Source organism: Pantherophis guttatus, chromosome 2 (assembly GCF_059756535.1).
Source record: "Pantherophis guttatus breed Tessera chromosome 2, ASM5975653v1, whole genome shotgun sequence".
In the NCBI taxonomy this organism is placed as follows: domain Eukaryota; kingdom Metazoa; phylum Chordata; class Lepidosauria; order Squamata; family Colubridae; genus Pantherophis; species Pantherophis guttatus.
Genome location: NC_142064.1, coordinates 214,529,543 through 214,546,601, shown reverse-complemented (window position 1 = coordinate 214,546,601; position 17,059 = coordinate 214,529,543). Strand labels below are relative to the sequence as shown.

Genomic DNA, 17,059 nt, shown 5'->3' with positions numbered 1-17,059 from the left:
TCATTCTAATTATGAATTATATAATATGGTGCATCGTAAAAGGCATCATGTTTTTAAAATGATTCAGGCAAACGAGAATAAGTTTGGTGAGGGGGCTAGAAAATAAGTCTTAGGTGGAAAAATTGAACAAATATTTGTCCTTGAAGAGAGGATACTCATCAAATACATGAAAGGGGGAGGGAGAGGGGGAGGAGGGGGAGGGGGAGGGGGAGGAGGAGGAGGAAGAAGAAGAAGAAGAAGAAGAAGAAGAAGAAGAAGAAGAAGAAGAAGAAGAAGAAGAAGAAGAAGAAGAAGAAGAAGAAGAAGAAGAAGAAGAAGAAGAAGAAGAAGAAGAAGAAGAAGAAGAAGAAGAAGAAGAAGAAGAAGAAGAAGAAATATATTTTACATCATTCCAGAGTACAGGTTACAGAATATCAGATTTATTATTACAGGAAAAAAGACTGTGGTTGGACAGGCCTTCAGTTGAGGTTATTAACAGAATCTGGAAGTCATCTATGGAGAGCCAGGTGCTCTCTGAGCTTGGTTGTTACTTGTAGACATTTCGTTACCCAACCAGATAACATCATCAGTGCTAGTACTAGTCATCTGTCTAATGATCTGTCATGGATCTCTTCATCTGATTTTTGTCCTGAGCAAATTCTCCCTAATGAGCTCCTTCAACACTATATTTCTATGAATTTGGCATTTCAGAAAATAGTTCAATTTGCTTTGGCTGAGCACAAACCCACAAGGCTTCAAAAACTGAAATTTCCTTAACTCTCCATAACCACCAAGGAAAATCCATAAGCAGTTGTGTCCTTATTATAACTTAATAGACCAGACAGGAATTTGCATATCTCTCATAAGCTTCAACTCTAAGCTTCAAAATTCCTACAGCTTCTGGAAACTATCTTTAGTTTTCTCCGTCCAGTGTTACATGCCAATCTGAGTAATATCCCAATAGGTTTCAGTATCACCTATCAAATCACATTTGTCTTCTGAGTTGGAATTTCTAATTGTTCCAATTTATTTTCCATACTTTTAGAGGGTCATTAAGCATAGAGGAACCTATTAGTAAACAGCCCTTCGAATTACTGGTGAGGTGCAAAAGAGTTGGGCGTAAGCTTCCTTTAAATATGTGCTTCTAGTTGCTTTTTGAAACTATTAAACTACCAATTCAACTCTGGATTTAAGTGAATATGATGCACACTTCTATTATCAAGTTTACCGCATTTATACTAAAATGTATCCTCAATATTAACCAAAGATCACAATTTCTTTCTTCTTATTCTGAATCAGCTAAGTAGCTACACCTTAATTACAGTATATCAATCAAAAATAAAAAGTAACCCTCCATTTTTAAAATTTTATAATAAGGAACCAGCCACAATGATTCAAATAATTTAAATCTTAAATACATTTATAAACCTAAAAAAAAAAAAATAGTTCAAACATTTCAATTGTAGATTAGGCTCCAAAGAACTGTAAACCTCAATTCAAGTAACCAAAGAAATGGTTGGAACAATGCCAGGTCAGTGTCAGTTCTAAAATAAACTATACTAGATAAAATATTGCGTGGCTAATTCCTAAAAATACGGAATTGAGAATGATATAATTTTCATTGCCATCTGTTACAACAGGGGTATCAAACGGCGGCCCGCAGGCCAGATGCATCATGCACAGGCCACGCCCACCCTGGCTCCACAAAGGCAAAAAATGTCACATGACGCAATTGAATTTGACATCCGTGTGCTACACATACCCATTGCATATTTCTCCAACAGACTCTAAAATAATGCAGTTCTATGTCTGGTTACTTCTTGAATATAACCACATAGGTTTTTTTTCTAATAGCATAAAGGTAGTTTGTCATTGCCTTCTTCCAGGAAGTTTAAGTTCCCAGTGTAATGTAGAGCTGGGATTTCTTAATGATCTCCCAGGCAAATCCTAAGTCTGATCCTGCTTAATTTTTCAAGATTCTTCAAAATCAATTTAGTGCTACAAAGACCATATACTATGTTTTTCACCATCACATTTAACTACTGGCTTCATCCATTTTACAAGTAGTACAAATAGTTTTAGCTACGCCAGCATAGCCTTTATCATGTTTTGCAGCAGCGGTAAAAGGAGAGAATGACAAATTAAAAAGTAGATTAATACAGACGTACCTTGTTCTTTACCATTAATGCAGATGTTCAGAGTGACATAAGCACACACTGGCTCAGTACAGTGATGTACAGCTCCTTTGGCTATTGTAATTTCCAGTTCTGATCCCTTCAGCTAAACAAACAGCAGTTAAATTTTTTAAATTATTCTTCTAAGACAAGGTCTACGCACACTTTTCCTCTCCAAGCTGCTACAATTTGGAAATACTGCCAGGAACCACACTGGCAATAGATGGATATTAACCTCTCATAAAAATAACATGGCAGAGTACTTCACTAGAACTAGTATCTAGCATATTAGAAACACATAATTTGTACCTTCTAAACCAGCCATTTCTACAAACTAGAAATGTAGTACAAATATCAAGCGCACTTTCAGTGGAAAAAAATGGAGAGAAGTAATGCCTATACATGTAGATAGAGGACAGATTTCACAACACAGGGACTTTACTCAGGAACAGGCAAGGATGTTTGGGAATCCACTATTATTTATTATTTATTTTTATTTATTTTATTTATTTTTATATGCCACCCTTCTCCGGAGACTCAGGGCGGCTTACAATGTGTTAAGCAATAGCCTTCATATTTTTGAATATTTTATACAAAATCAGCTTATTGCCCCCACAAACCGGGTCCTCATTTTACCCACCTTAGAAAGGATGGAAGGCTGAGTTGACCTTGAGCCTGGTGAGAATTGAACTCGCAGTAATTGCAGGCAGCTGGATGTTAAATGCTGCCTTAGTAGGAGGCATTAGCCTCCTACGCCACTCAGGCTCCTGAGTGTTATGGAAATGTTTGGCTTCCTTTTTTCCCTGGTATGGCCCCAGCTATTCTACTTTAATTGTTATATTCTTTTAAATCTCACCAGCCTCGATCAGATTTTTACAAGTTGGTAACTGTAAGACTTGAAATTTACAAATAGAAATTACGAATCGGTGTACAGGTTAAAATGTAGTTGCCTGGTTTCTCATTCAGGGTGCTGTCAAGTCTAGTTGGTGTGGTTTGATAGTGTTAAGTGTGTTGTGTGAATGCAGACAAGAGTTAATTCAGTAAATTATGGTTCAGTTAACTAAAGCATAACATGTTTTTCAAATACCATGCAATTCCTTTCTGTCCCTGCCATTATGAGCCCCAACGGGCAATTGTTTCAACCATCAACCACCTGAAAGCTGACAAACAATATCCCAAGTAGTGGCTACAGGAAAGAAAAAACAACAAGTAATAGTATATTAAATGAAAAACTAAGATGATGTTAACACAGCCCCTTGTTATTTAGTCTTAACTGCTAATTGTTCTTATGGCCACTGGCAAAAACTAATGTTAATGTTAACAAAAATTAATGTTAATGACTAAGTAGAAGGTTAACAGTCAGCAAATACTTGTCTTACAATTTCCCAGTAACAAAACTAGCTGGGGGAGGGGGGGAGGGTCAGACAGACCCCAGGGGGGGACACCACACAAATTCAGATATAACACTCATCTTCTGCTATATCATTTTTTTTCTAGAAAGCAGTCATAGTTATGGTGAACTTTTGACTGCTTTGATAAAGTAAAAGTTTATCAAAACACTGAGAGTTGCTTCAAACTGCGAGATGGGCAGCAGATAAATTTAACAACAACAACAATAACAATAACAATAACAATAACAATAACAACAACAACAAAAACAACAACAACAACAACAACAACAACAACAACAATAATAATAATAATAATAATAATAATAATAATAATAATAATAATAATAATAATAATAATTTGATAATAATAATCAAGATATTAAAGTTAACTTTTGACAAAAGAACTTGTTTATCTCATTTTGGTCAACTATCTGTATCTAAACTATTAAATTAATATAGAATGTATTACTATACCAAACATTAATGTTCCCCATAAAATGAATGTAAATCTTTTTCATAAACAGCGGTAAAATATCTATCATTAGAAGCAGTCTACTTCCCACTTAAATGTAAATTAGTGTCTAGCTTATTTGTATGTTGCATTTTTTTTAATTTGTCTGCTATTTGGTCTTGAACTATATACATAATAACTCTATAATCTTATTCATATCCATGAAAAGGTACATCAACAACTTTCAATTTCTCCTCATTTTAATTACATATCTACTTTCCATAATCTGGTTCTTCAAGTTATTTTAGAACTGGACATAAAAGCCTATCAACAACAACTTTAGAAATGGTTGTCAAATCCTATTTTAAAAGTCAGCCAATTTCCTGATAGACTCATTCCAAAATGTGCAAACTGTTTAAAACCAGTTCGGGGAAGGGAGAAGAAACTATTATTGAATTATTTATCTTTTTATGATTTTGTAATATTATCTTCTAACAATTGTTTAGATTGATATGAATCTAAATTTGTCGTGAGACTTATTGCATGTATGCTTTGCAAATCTAATTGTTGTTATGTTGCATGTACAACATAACACCAAATGTACTAAAATGAAGATATTCAGAAAAACCTGAATTCATGTAAGACCAACATGTCAAGGTTTAAAATTAAAATTCACATGGGAATACACTTGATTAAACATGCAATCTTTATATTGCAAATATTACCATATTTTTCAGAGTATAAGAAACACTTTTTCTTCCCTAAAAGATGGTAAAAATTTGGGTGCATCTTATACACTGAATGTAGCCCCGCCCATCCGCTGGCTCGAACCCTTTGGCCTCTGCCTCCCAGCAATTTACCTCCTTGCAGCAAACAGCAAGTTTCAACTTCAGTACAGCCTGATTAGCACAAGCAGTTGATTGTCCGTTGGATCGGCCTCCCGACCCTCAGCTGTTTCAGGCTGCAGGGATTGCCATTGCCTATTGCCCCGGGGGCCTCCGCTGCCTCTCAGCAGGCAAACTGCTGAGAGGCAGATTTTTTTTTCCTTGTGCTAATCAGACTGTGCTGAAAATGAAAATGAAACTAAAGCAGGCTGTTTGCTGCAAAGACACAAATTGCTGGGAGGCAGAGGCAGATTTTTTTTTCTTGTTTTCCTCCCCAAAAAAGATAGGTGCATCTTATAGTCCGGAGCATCTTATACTCCGAAAATATGGTAGTTATTGTATATGTCTCATATTCTTTTAAAGCAAGTTTCTACAACTGTAGCTGTGTAACTTAATTTTGAAAGAATTCAGATTGACTTTAATTTAAAACTTTCTATACTATATGAATAGTTTAGACCTACAAACATTAAATATAAGTAGTGCAATATTTAGATCACAGTGAAGGTGATCTTCATATTTGTATTTACCTGAGTTTTTTCTTGAATAAGCACTTCCTCCAAGGGAGACACTGGATATGGCTTCAAAGCAGCTTTTATTGTGGCAAAAATAAAATCTGTATGTTCCTTAATAACAGTATCAAGATAATCACCTTCTGGAGATGCCTGATAATATACTGTAATCTCATCTGTAGGAACCAGATTGCGCTGAAATAAAATTAGCAACATTAGTGAGTATCAAATATTACCTTATGGCCAATTTTTGTAATAAATTCTCTTGTCAGTGTTAACAGAAGAAATTAATGTATTAAACGTTCCAAAAAGCAATAAAACTGTGCCTATTGGTGTAATTTACAAATAAAAGTATCTAAATGCCTAAATTGTCACAGATTTTCTTTCTAATCCCCCATTCACATAACTCACTCATTCTTTGCTAGGTAAAATGAAAATAAATGTTTTGCCATGTATCATTGGCCTTCATGGGGAAAAAGCATTTCATGAATTTATGGTTAGTACACAAAGTTCAGATTCAAGTACTAACAAAATTAATGAAAGTTATTTGGGAGTGCTATGCTTACTTTGTGTGTAGAGGTTACTCTTATTTATAGAGCTGTCATCTTTAAACAATGAGAAAAGTCACCTTCATGCACAATTACCTGTGTCATGTTCAATTTTTCTCCTCTGTTCTATTCTCTCCTTTTATTGCCATCTGTTCTCCATGATGCGCTCCAACCCCAACAAGCTCAAAGATATTTCCCTTAAACACATTATTTTGATATTTAAAGTATTGACTTCTCTCCTTCAACAGCATTCTGTTGTTATAACGGGCACAATGATTTGATTTCTTTCAGGATTACAGCTGGTTTAACAATAGTTATATATGTTTTTTTACAAGGAAATAACCAAAATGCATGGTCATCATCACGTAAGATAAGCAAACTGCAGGCTTGTGAAGTTTAAAGAAATATTTTCTTGCTTAATGCTCCTTTTACTTCCCAATTAATTTCATGGTGGCTGGCTTGATCATAAGCAATATTAATCAGCACAGCAGGCTACTTGGCCCAAATTATTTTAGGTAATATTCTTTAAATAAACCTTTCTGGTTTTTAACAAGATAGGGATAGGGAAGAACAAAATAACAGAGTTGGAAGGGACCTTGGAGGTCTTCTAGTCCAACCCCGTTCAGACAGGAAACCCTTATACCATTTTAGACAAATGGTTGTCCAATCTCTTCTTAAAACGTTCCAGTGTTGTAGCATTGACAACATCTGGAGGCAAGTTGTTCCACTGATTAACTGTTCTAACTGTCAGGAAATTTCTTCTTAGTTCTAGGTTGCTTCTCTCCTTCATTAGTTTCCATCCATTGCTTCTTGTCCTGCCCTCAGGTGCTTTGGAGAATAGCTTGACTGATTAGATACTGAATGTATATAATGTATAGGTTGTATGGAATGTTGATCCGAAATATATGAAAATGACACAGTCTGTTGATTATGTATTAGAGTTGTGTAAAGGAAAATTGTAATAAAAATTATTTCAAACTGGAGAATAGCTTGACTCCCTCTTCTTTGTGGCAACTCCTGAGATATAGGAACACTGCTATCATGCTGTCACCCCTAGTCCTTCTTTTCATTAAACTAGACATACTCAATTCCAGCAACCGTTCTTTATGTTTTAGCCTTCAATCATCTTTGTTGCTCTTCTATGCATTCTTTCTAGAGTCTCAACATCTTTTTTATATCGTGGCGACCAAAACAGGATGCAGTATTCTGAGTTGGTCTTACCAAGGCATTATAAAGTGGTATTTAACACTTCACGTGATCTTGATTCTATTCCAATGTTATTGCAACCTAGGACTGTGTTGGCTTTTTTTGGCAGCTGCAGCACACTGCTGGCTCATATTTAAGTGACTGTCCACTAGGACTCCAAGAGCCCACTCACACTTACTACTATTGAGCAATGTACAACCTGTACTATACCTGTGCATTTTGGTTTTCTTGCCTAAATGTAGAACCTTACTTTTTTCACCACTGAATTTCATTTTGTTAGATAGCACTCAATGTTCAAATCTGTCAAGATCCTTCTGTATCTTAAGCCTATCTTCTGGAGTGTTGGCTGTTCCTGCCAGCTTGGTGTGTCTGCAAAGTCGATGAGTTCCCCATCTATTCCCTCATCCAAATCATTGATGAAGATGTTGAAGAGTACTGGGCCTAAAACAGAGCCTTGGGGTACCCCATTGCATACTTCCCTCCATGTAGGTGCAGTTCCATTGAGGATTACACGTTGAGTGTGGTTGGTCAGCCAGTTGCAAAAAGTTATTTACATTTTACTTTTTGATTCGGGTGCAAGTAATATCAAATACAGTTGCACACAGTACCTTCAGCTGCGAACAGCATTTGTGCATTAAATAGACTATCATGTCATGACATGGAAATGACTGGGATTTGTTTCTTATAGCAGAGAAATTCAACCTAAGCCATAGTAACCAGTGGCAGATAGTATTTTATCCATCTTTTGTCATTCTAATTCAGTTATTTTTTAGTTGGCTTTGGGAATCTCAAAAATCCTAAACCTAATCTAAATTTAAAACTCATCTTTCAGATAATGTATGTTTTATACATTAATATTACATTAATATTTTTATCTGAGTCACTCCCTAAATATTACCAAATTTACTTAAGATTAGTTGTTACAGTACATACAAAATTACGATCAAAATTAGAGTAAATAATTACTTTAGCCTTTGGAAGGAGCTTAACTTAAATTCTCAATGGCATATGGGATTCTGGGAGTTCTAGTTCAACAACATCTGGTGATCCTCAACTTTTCTATTATTTGCTGTATTTTTATAAAACTTTCACTTCTAATTTAAAATAAAGGTTAAAAATAGCATAAAGTAATCTATGTATACAAATAGTTTTTGATAAGTATCTTAAACAACAATTAGTGCCATAGAAATGTTCAGGAAAAGATTTAGGAAAGGGAGTCTTATTTATTATTTCAATTTATTTGACCATGCTACATTCATAATTCTGGGTAGCTGTGTTAAAAACATATACGGTAAGCAGAAAAAAGCAGAACTTAAAACAATGCAAATAAAAAAGCATTTGTGGTAAAAACAGAACCATCAATCACAATTAGCATAGGAAATAGGCGAGCTCAGCCTAACCTCCTTACCCACAATCATGGGCTTTAAATCCAAGGCTTTAAATCTATGGAAATTCTTAGTCATCCAGGTCATGGTTGTCCCAAAGGTGTTTTTTTTCAAGAGGCAACTGGACTTTCTAAAGTCCAGTTGCCTCTTGAAAAAAAGCATCTTTGGGCCAAGACTTTAAGGCTTTATAAAAGGCCAAGGGGGTCGGGCCAAATTTGCTCTTGAGAAGGAATAATGTCCCAAGAGGCCAAAGAGGAAGAAAGCAATAAAAACAACATTTTTTCCCCCAGAATACTCAGGCTTTGGGTATTTTTGTGAATTACCAAGTTTTCATATCAGTAGAACGTCCAAAGCATGAAAATTAACAGTGGCATTCATTGTATACTGATTGTCCCTCACTAACAATATTGTCTAAATTTGAGGAACCTTGTCAAGAGGAAGATTCAGACAAAATGGATCAATTCAGAAAAGAGCAATTAGGAACTAGATCCTCTAAAGAAACACCGAAGTAAGCGGGAATGTTAAACCTGAGAAAAAATAAGGAGAATATGATAGTATTTTTGTAAGGACTTGAAATAAAACCAGATGGGCATGATCTAGACCTGTTCTCCATGATCTCAGAATGCTGAATAAAGAATAAGGAATTGAAGATATGAGAAGTCAGAATCCGCTTGAATGTTAGAAAAACTTCCTAGAAGTAAGAGCAGTGTGACAATGGAACCAGTTAGCCAGAGAAGGTGGGAACACTGGATGGGTTTCAGCAGAAGCTAGACAGAGATGCTATAACAAGGATCTCTGCACAAAGCAGAAAGTGGGGTTCCATAACCTAAGTGTCCTCTCTAAAATATACATTTGGAGATTAGGGTTAGTTTGAATATTGTTTTACTAACAATGAAAGAAATCAAGAAATATGACCCCAGAGACATTTTTAGGAGAAATTTCTTTGTTATCGTCCCCCGATTTACTTACCTTCTTTCGAAGTTTTTGAATGCGATTTATTACTTCCCGTGCAACACCTTCATCAACCATAGACTGATCAGGAGTAACATCTAGGAGAACTAAAACCTGGTGATAAAAACAGCAAAAAAAAAGAACAAACCTTAACAATTACATCATTAAAATAATGGAATTTTAATAAATTCAAGCTAATTATAAACCATAGTTACTTGTTCATTGTTTATCCTTCATTGCTTTTTAAAAGGCCTACAACTCCAGCAAAATCTTCTCCTTTCACTTTTGGAAAATGCCTAGGTGGATACAGTCCCAAGGGAAAAGGGCTAGTTTTGCATACACCTAATTAGACTCATATTCAGTATCTTGTGGTATCTTTGAAATGTTTCTAAAATTTCAAAGACTCCTTCTCTTTTGGGTTAAAATATAGCTATATACTAAGTTTGGGCTAATTAAAAGGATCAAATTATGCCAGTGTTTCATTAATTACAGCATTTTCCACTGTGTTTCTGAAAATGATGGTAGTGTCAAGAACAGAATATCTAAACCTTTTTCTACTTATAGTTTGGAGTGGCCAACATGTAATCAAAGGCAAAGCCTTAAAAATGTGCCCCTCCATCCCTGACCCAAATGCATACTTCTATAATGTACTCTTCCAAAATCATTTTCTGATGCCTCTGCCAAATGAAGTTAGGGAGATTGTTTAAGGCAAAGAATTCATTTGTGGGATTATATTCACTGAATGCCCAATTAAGGAAGCCCATTTGATATCTCTTTGAGGTCAAACTATATTTTCTTTTTTCCAGATGCTTTATATTTCACTCTTTAAAAGTTGGAATGGTGACTTGTGTTTTTTTTAATAAAATAAAAGTGCTTATTTTACTTAAAATAAAATTTTAAAAAATAACCATTTGTGCTTTTAATTTCATTATTTTGACCTTATTATACCACCATAGTAGCACCTGTTTCATCTGATGGAGCAGCACAGATCACATTTGCCACATAGGCATCTCTTTTTACTACATGGGCTACAATAGTATAAGACTAATAAAACTGTAGAGATTGCATGGACCAGGACACTTATCTGTACAGACTGCTTCCTAGAGAAAAAGGAACTTCACACCCTCCCACATCATACAGTTAATATAAAAAAAATGAAACTTTTTTTCTTATTTTAATCATTACTCTTCCTCTCCACCTTATGAGCCTCAATTTTATGTTCCTGCAATTGCTATTATCATTTAACCATGTGTTGTCACCGGAAGGGGGTCTTTTTCCCCTCCTACCTTTTGTCCACTGTGTTTTTATTGTTTGTAAGCTGCCTAGATTCTTATATAGCAGCCTACTCGTCTGTGAGTGAGTAGACAGCTATATAAATTTTATACATTTTTCTAAAAAATAAATAAAATTAAGAATCCATACTATGTGGTAGGAAAGTTGCCTGCTTCCCTATTTTAAGTTCTACATTAACTTTAAAAAGTGCAAAACTTTTTCGTGCTGTTATCTTAAGTCAACTATTCAAGAATGACTTTTACACTGTAATGTAAGAGACAACAACTTGCAAGAAGTTGAGTTAACAAAATGACTTTAACAAAACCCACTTTTTATATTCAGTACCTGAGAATCAGAATGTGCTTCAAACTGGCCATATCCTCCTACAGTCTGGTCAAAGGTGTACATCAGACGGAGATCTTCCTCATGCAATTCATGCCCTTCTACAACAGTTGTGCCTAATTCATTTAAAGAAGAGAATTCTGTATGGCATGTTAAACATGATCATTAAATTTCAAAATAATCTTTAATTATTCTCTTTTTCATTTGAAAGATAAACATATGTATCAATATGACTCTGTATTTATCCCTCTAATAAATTGTTCACTTTTTTTCATCCAAATACTTTGGTTTATTTAGCATTAGACAGGCGTCATTCAGGAAATAGGTAGTCCTTGACATATGATGATGCTAATGGAGTCTGCCCGTTACGGTCTATGTCATGACAGTTGTAAAATGGGTCAATCAAGTGCCTGGCCAATTTGGCTTTTTTTACAGTGGTGGTTAAGCAAGAGAGACAATCGTAAAATCATAGCAGTCATAAAGTGAACATGGTGGTTGTAAAGTGAACACTGCAGTCATTAAGCAAACCAGTGGTCCACTATGGGTGCAATTCTGCCAAAACCCACAAGTAAGTGCAAAGTTTTGGCACAGTTTACAATGTGGTCATGTGACTGCAGGATATTGCAAACGCTGTAAATGAGGCTATGTTGCAGAGCGTTTGACATTCAGTCATATGACCACAGAGGAGGTTGGATTGTTAGAACTTCAGATTCAGGTTCTAAGTATCAAGGACTGCCTGTGCTGGAAAATTAATAACATTAATGTTAAAATCCAGAACATTAGGTTTATGTTTGTTGTAAGAATGGTTGCAGGAATTAGGTATGTCTAGTTTAATGAAAGAAAGTAGTGATAGTAGTGTTCCAATATCTATGGGATTGCCACAGAGAAGAGGGGGTCAACCTGTTCTCCAAAGCACCTGAGGGTAGGACAAGAAGCAATGGGTGGAATCTAACCAAGGAAAGAAGCAACCTAGAACTAAGGAGAAATTTCCTGACAGTTAGAACAAATAGATGAATGGTCTGCTCCCAGAAATTGTGGGTGCTCCAACATTGGAGGTGTTAAAGAAGAGATTGGACAACCGTTTGTCTGAAATGGCATAGTGTTGCCTGTTTGAGCAGGGGGTTGGATTAGAAGACCTCCAAGATCCCTTCCAACTCTGTTATTCTGTCATTCTCTTATTCTGTATTTAAGCTTACATTTATGAGGCAATCCTATCCCATTACACCTAAATGCTTTTCAACAGTGCCTGCTAAACTCAGCATGCTTGGACATTTCTATTTTGTGCAGGTCTCCTTTTAGAAGTTTATTTGTTAAAAGCATTAACAATTTGCAGGTTCTCTCTATTCATTTTTTTAAAATTTAAGACTCTTAACCATTTTTGTTTTTAGCAGTCAGGGATAGCAAATTCACAGGCGTCTATTACCTGAAATCCTGAGACTTGGATAGATTTGTTTGGAGACCCTGAGATCCAAGAAATAGATCCTATGGTTTTTGGTATCCTGGATGCTACAATGTACATTTGCATAGCCTCTCCAGCCTGATGCTTTACATAAGACAATTCCTGTTATATTCATTCAGTATGTTTTATAGACAAAGGGAAAGGCCAATAGAGTCTCGAAAGGTAGGCATACTCCAAAATATTCTTAAGCTTAGATAGTGAACCTCAAAATCCAGAGAGACAAGAGAAAATCTTGGCTCTTCACGCTACCTTTGAAGATGATAATGTTAACTTGAACTGAAAATTTGAATTCACTGTATTGGTTAGGGTTAGGGTTAGGCAAGACCAAAGAAGCTATAATGTTTAATAAATGTTATATCTAGCACTTAACTTTTTAGTTTAAAACAAAATATTCCAAGTTTTTAACTATAAAATATCATTTTCCTTGGCAAGATTGATGGAAATAGAAGAAAGGTGAATAAAAATAATGGGAATGAAAAACTATAAAGTACTAGAAGGGACAGAATTTGTAGTTAACGGGAACTGAGCTTAATTAATTATGTCAAGCCCCTAGATGGGCATCATATAAAGTTGTAAAAAATTAGTATAAAAATACAAAAAAGAATACAAAAACAAATTCTACTCTGCCAATTTAAATAATCCCCTGACATTTTCTGGCTTTCAGTGATTACTTTAACTGTTTCCTTGTTTGCAATTATTTTCCAATACATTTCCAGTTTCCAATGCATTCCAATTTCCAATACATATATAATCTATAAGTATTTGATATTTGTTTATATATGAGTTTTGAGGGCTGCCTGACTCCAGGCAGACTCCAAAGAATGACTTTGGATGGGTTACAAACACAATCCTGGTAACATAAAATACAAACGACAGAGGCTTCCCACTGAAGTGCCCCATTCCAAGGAGAGCAGCTAAGTTGTTATATAGAAAGGAATACTGTAGCTTTTAAATATTAGTAGGTTATAATAGTAGGTTATAACTTACTATTAGTAGGTTATAATATATTCAAGAAGCTAAAGAGCCTTGGTAGTACAGTGGTCTAAAGCACCCTGTTATTAAGACCAGCTGCCTGCAATTACTGCAGGTTCGTATCTCGCCAGGCTCAAGGTTGACTCAGCCTTCCATCCTTTCTAAGGTAGGTAAATTGAGGACCCAGTTGTGGGGGCAATAAGCTGACTTTGTATAAATATACAAAAGGATAAAGGCTATTGCTTAGCGCATTGTAAGCCGCCCTGAGTCTCCGGAGAAGGGCGGCATATAAATCAAAATAAAAAAGAAATGGGTTGGTTTGCAATCCAAGCACATCACAGTTTTATAACAATGCTGAATGGTTACCAACCTGTCTTCTGAAATTCTTCCAACAGCTCACTTGGCAATTCTTTGATAGCAGCCATTACAGATTTAAAGGCACCTTTAAGTCGCTTCCCAAGCACCATATGATCAGGTTCTGCTCTCAAACGGATTCCGTACTTATCTTTATCAGTTGATAAAGTCACTTTGCGGACATTAAGTTCCTTCGTGTTTAATAACATACACATATCCCCCCCAAGGAAATAAAAAGAACAAAGAAGAATACGTTATTATGATTTTCAAATTGCAACATATGTTGTATAGAAAAGACAAGACAAGAATATCAAGCAAATGTCTGGGCATAATTCTAACCCTGTGTGATTATATTTAAGGAAAGAAAGGGAGTCTCAACCTATTCAATACAAGAAAAACTTTTACCAAAATATTAACCAAACATTCTGATGAATACCTACTTCCAGTTTAATTCTGGAATTAAACTTTGCTTGTACTAGACATCTCTCTATTAGACTAGATCTTCCTTTTTCAGGTTGTACAGTCTTTAGTCACTTTAGAAAGGCAATGATCATCTAGAAAGTAATTAGTTACCTTAATAACTAAGGAGCCTGGATAGCTCAGCAGACTAATGCATTGTAATTTAACTTCAGCTGTCTGCAATTAGTAAGTTCGAATCTTGCCAGGCTCAAGTTTGACTCAGCCTTCCATCCTTTCTAAGATAGGTAAATTGAGGACCCAGATTGTGGGAGCAATAAGCTGACTTTGTAAAAATATACAAAAGTATGAAGGCTATTGCTTAACGCATTGTAAGCCGCCCTGAGTCTCCAGAGAAGGGCGGCATATAAATCAAATTTTAAAAAAAAAGTCTTCTGCAACTAAGCTGTAATCAAATATATAGATTTATATACAGTACAATATTATAATATGAGATAATTTAATTCAGCCTAGTGAAACGGATTTGATAACACTATTAATTACAAATGGAGCTGTCTGTTAAATATACTGCATTTCCTATTTTACATCCCAAAGTTGTTCAAGTACCCTGTTTCCCCCAAAATAAGACATCTCCTGATAATAAGCGCAATCAGGCTTTTGAACACATGGAAATAAGGACAAGCACTTATTTCAGGGTTCAAAACAATATAAGACAGAGTTTTATTTTTGGGGAAACACAGTATATTTATGCTAAAATGCTGCTGCTGCTTTTGCCACATGACTTTTTTTGCCACCGTTGTTAAGTGAATCACTGCAGTTGTTAAATTATTAACACAGTTGTTAAGTGAATCTGGCTTCCCGATTGACTTTGCTCAGGTCACAAAAGGTGATTACATGACCCCGGACACTGCAACTGTCATAAATATGAACCAGTTACCAAGCATCCTAACGTAAATCACATGACCATGGGGAAGCTGTGTCATTAGTGTGAAAAATGGTCATAAGTCCCTTTTTTCAGTGCCGTTGTAATTTCAAACGTTCACTAAGCGAATTGTTGTTAAATTGAGGGCTACATATATATAACACCAAAGAAAATATCCTTAAATGAAAAGACACAGAAAGAATATGGAAGTATTGTTTGAAAAATAAAATTCAACAGCAGATGTAGCTAATCTGTCCCTTTAAATTTCTGTAGAACTTCTTAAATCTACATTATATCGAAAAATTCTGACACAATATTCATGATCTGTATTTATACATTGTAGGGACATGCATACTTCAAAAATAATTTGGAGAAGTGCTTGAAACACTGCATAAGTCGAGTACAACCCTTCTTTTCGTTAAGACAGTGTCTGTTTAGCTTTCTACGGGAGCCAAGAAAAAGGAGCAGCTTCTATTAAGAGTCTACTCATTGACATGGATGGATGCAACTCTTGCAGTAGTATGAAAAAAAGAGGCTCCTTTAATGAAAACCAGAAAGGTCTTTTGCTCAGGCAATCCCCAGAGAACTAGTTCAAATAATTTCCAAAGCATGCACAAGTCTCAGAAATGTAGAAAAAGAGCCAAAACAGGCTGTTGCAGCCAAAAATCAAAAGGAATCTGGAAGCCCTTTTTCATTTGCCTCTTATTTACATTTGTTGGTCTGAAATGGTACTATCAGAGTCCCTTTAATAAATGGGTAGTTCTGGAGAAGGGGGGGGGAATGAGGTCAAGTATCTGTGTTCTTATCATACATGGTATATATCAACCTCAGAATTTATTTTAACCTGCTAGCTTAAACCTTCTACTCTCCTATTGGACTCCTATATATGTAACAGCTACAGCCTACTAACCTGCTAATGTACAATAATGTACAAGATACATTTTTTCACAATATACACACAAAATCCATATTGCACATACTTTGTGTAACTTTGGATCATTTTCTTAATAAATAAATGAACAAGGACAATGTTTATGACTCATTTGTTTGATTAAGTGCTCTTTATTATGTTTTAGGGATTGTGTGAAAACATCACATTTTAGGTCATAAACCTCACCCTGTGCATCCATGTGTGGCCCCAAACATGCCTCCCGTGCACACACACGCATGCGCGGCAGAGATTCACCATCACAGTCTTAGAGCATCTTCAGCAATTGTATAGTATTAAAATTCAATAAAATTGAATATAATAATCATAATTGATTTGCTAATACCATCTCAAATGTTACCATATATAGGAATGTTATTATCATGGACCTAGTGCTAGTGTATATATGTTCTGAGGGGAACAACATTTTAAGTGATATAACTGAAAAAGCCCTGTTTCTGATCAATGCCGAATTAAGAACTACGTCATATGCATAATCATCAGGACTTTTGATGAAGATCAGAATAGTCAGGCTGATTTATTTGGGAAAAGGAGTTATCTCAGGTATTGTTGTTTTAAATATTTAGGGCTTCACAGATTAATACCAGAATCTTAAACTTGGACAAAAAATTAGCAGCCACTTTCAACAATACTGTTACAGACAAGGGCTCTTCTCTTGAGACATATCATTTTATTATTTCTTGAAATAGAATTATTTTTAATCTATTATCTTTGGAGAAGAAAATTCTAAGTTAGGTTCATGTTATACTAAACTTCTAATCAACACTGTTAATTGCTCCTCAATCAAGATTTGACATTCTCCTTCTGTTTTAAACCATCTATTTTAATCTAAACAAAAGTTCATTGGGACATATTCATCCTTTTGATCCAGCAAACTTTTCAACAGGTAAGATT

At 35.2% G+C, this 17,059-nt stretch overlaps 1 protein-coding gene across 2 annotated transcripts in view; it reads right to left on the bottom strand.

Moving 5' to 3' along the window:
• IARS1 (isoleucyl-tRNA synthetase 1) overlaps positions 1–17,059 on the bottom strand; it is a 78,933-nt gene that overhangs the window by 12,604 nt on the left and 49,270 nt on the right. For both annotated transcript variants that reach the window (XM_034438539.2, XM_034438548.3), the window contains exons 26-30: positions 13,894–14,068; positions 11,096–11,208; positions 9,497–9,592; positions 5,407–5,583; positions 2,148–2,259 (exon numbers count right to left, since the gene is read on the bottom strand). In XM_034438539.2, coding sequence (XP_034294430.1) covers positions 2,148–2,259; positions 5,407–5,583; positions 9,497–9,592; positions 11,096–11,208; positions 13,894–14,068 — 673 coding nt within the window. The remainder of the gene's footprint in view (positions 1–2,147; positions 2,260–5,406; positions 5,584–9,496; positions 9,593–11,095; positions 11,209–13,893; positions 14,069–17,059) is intronic.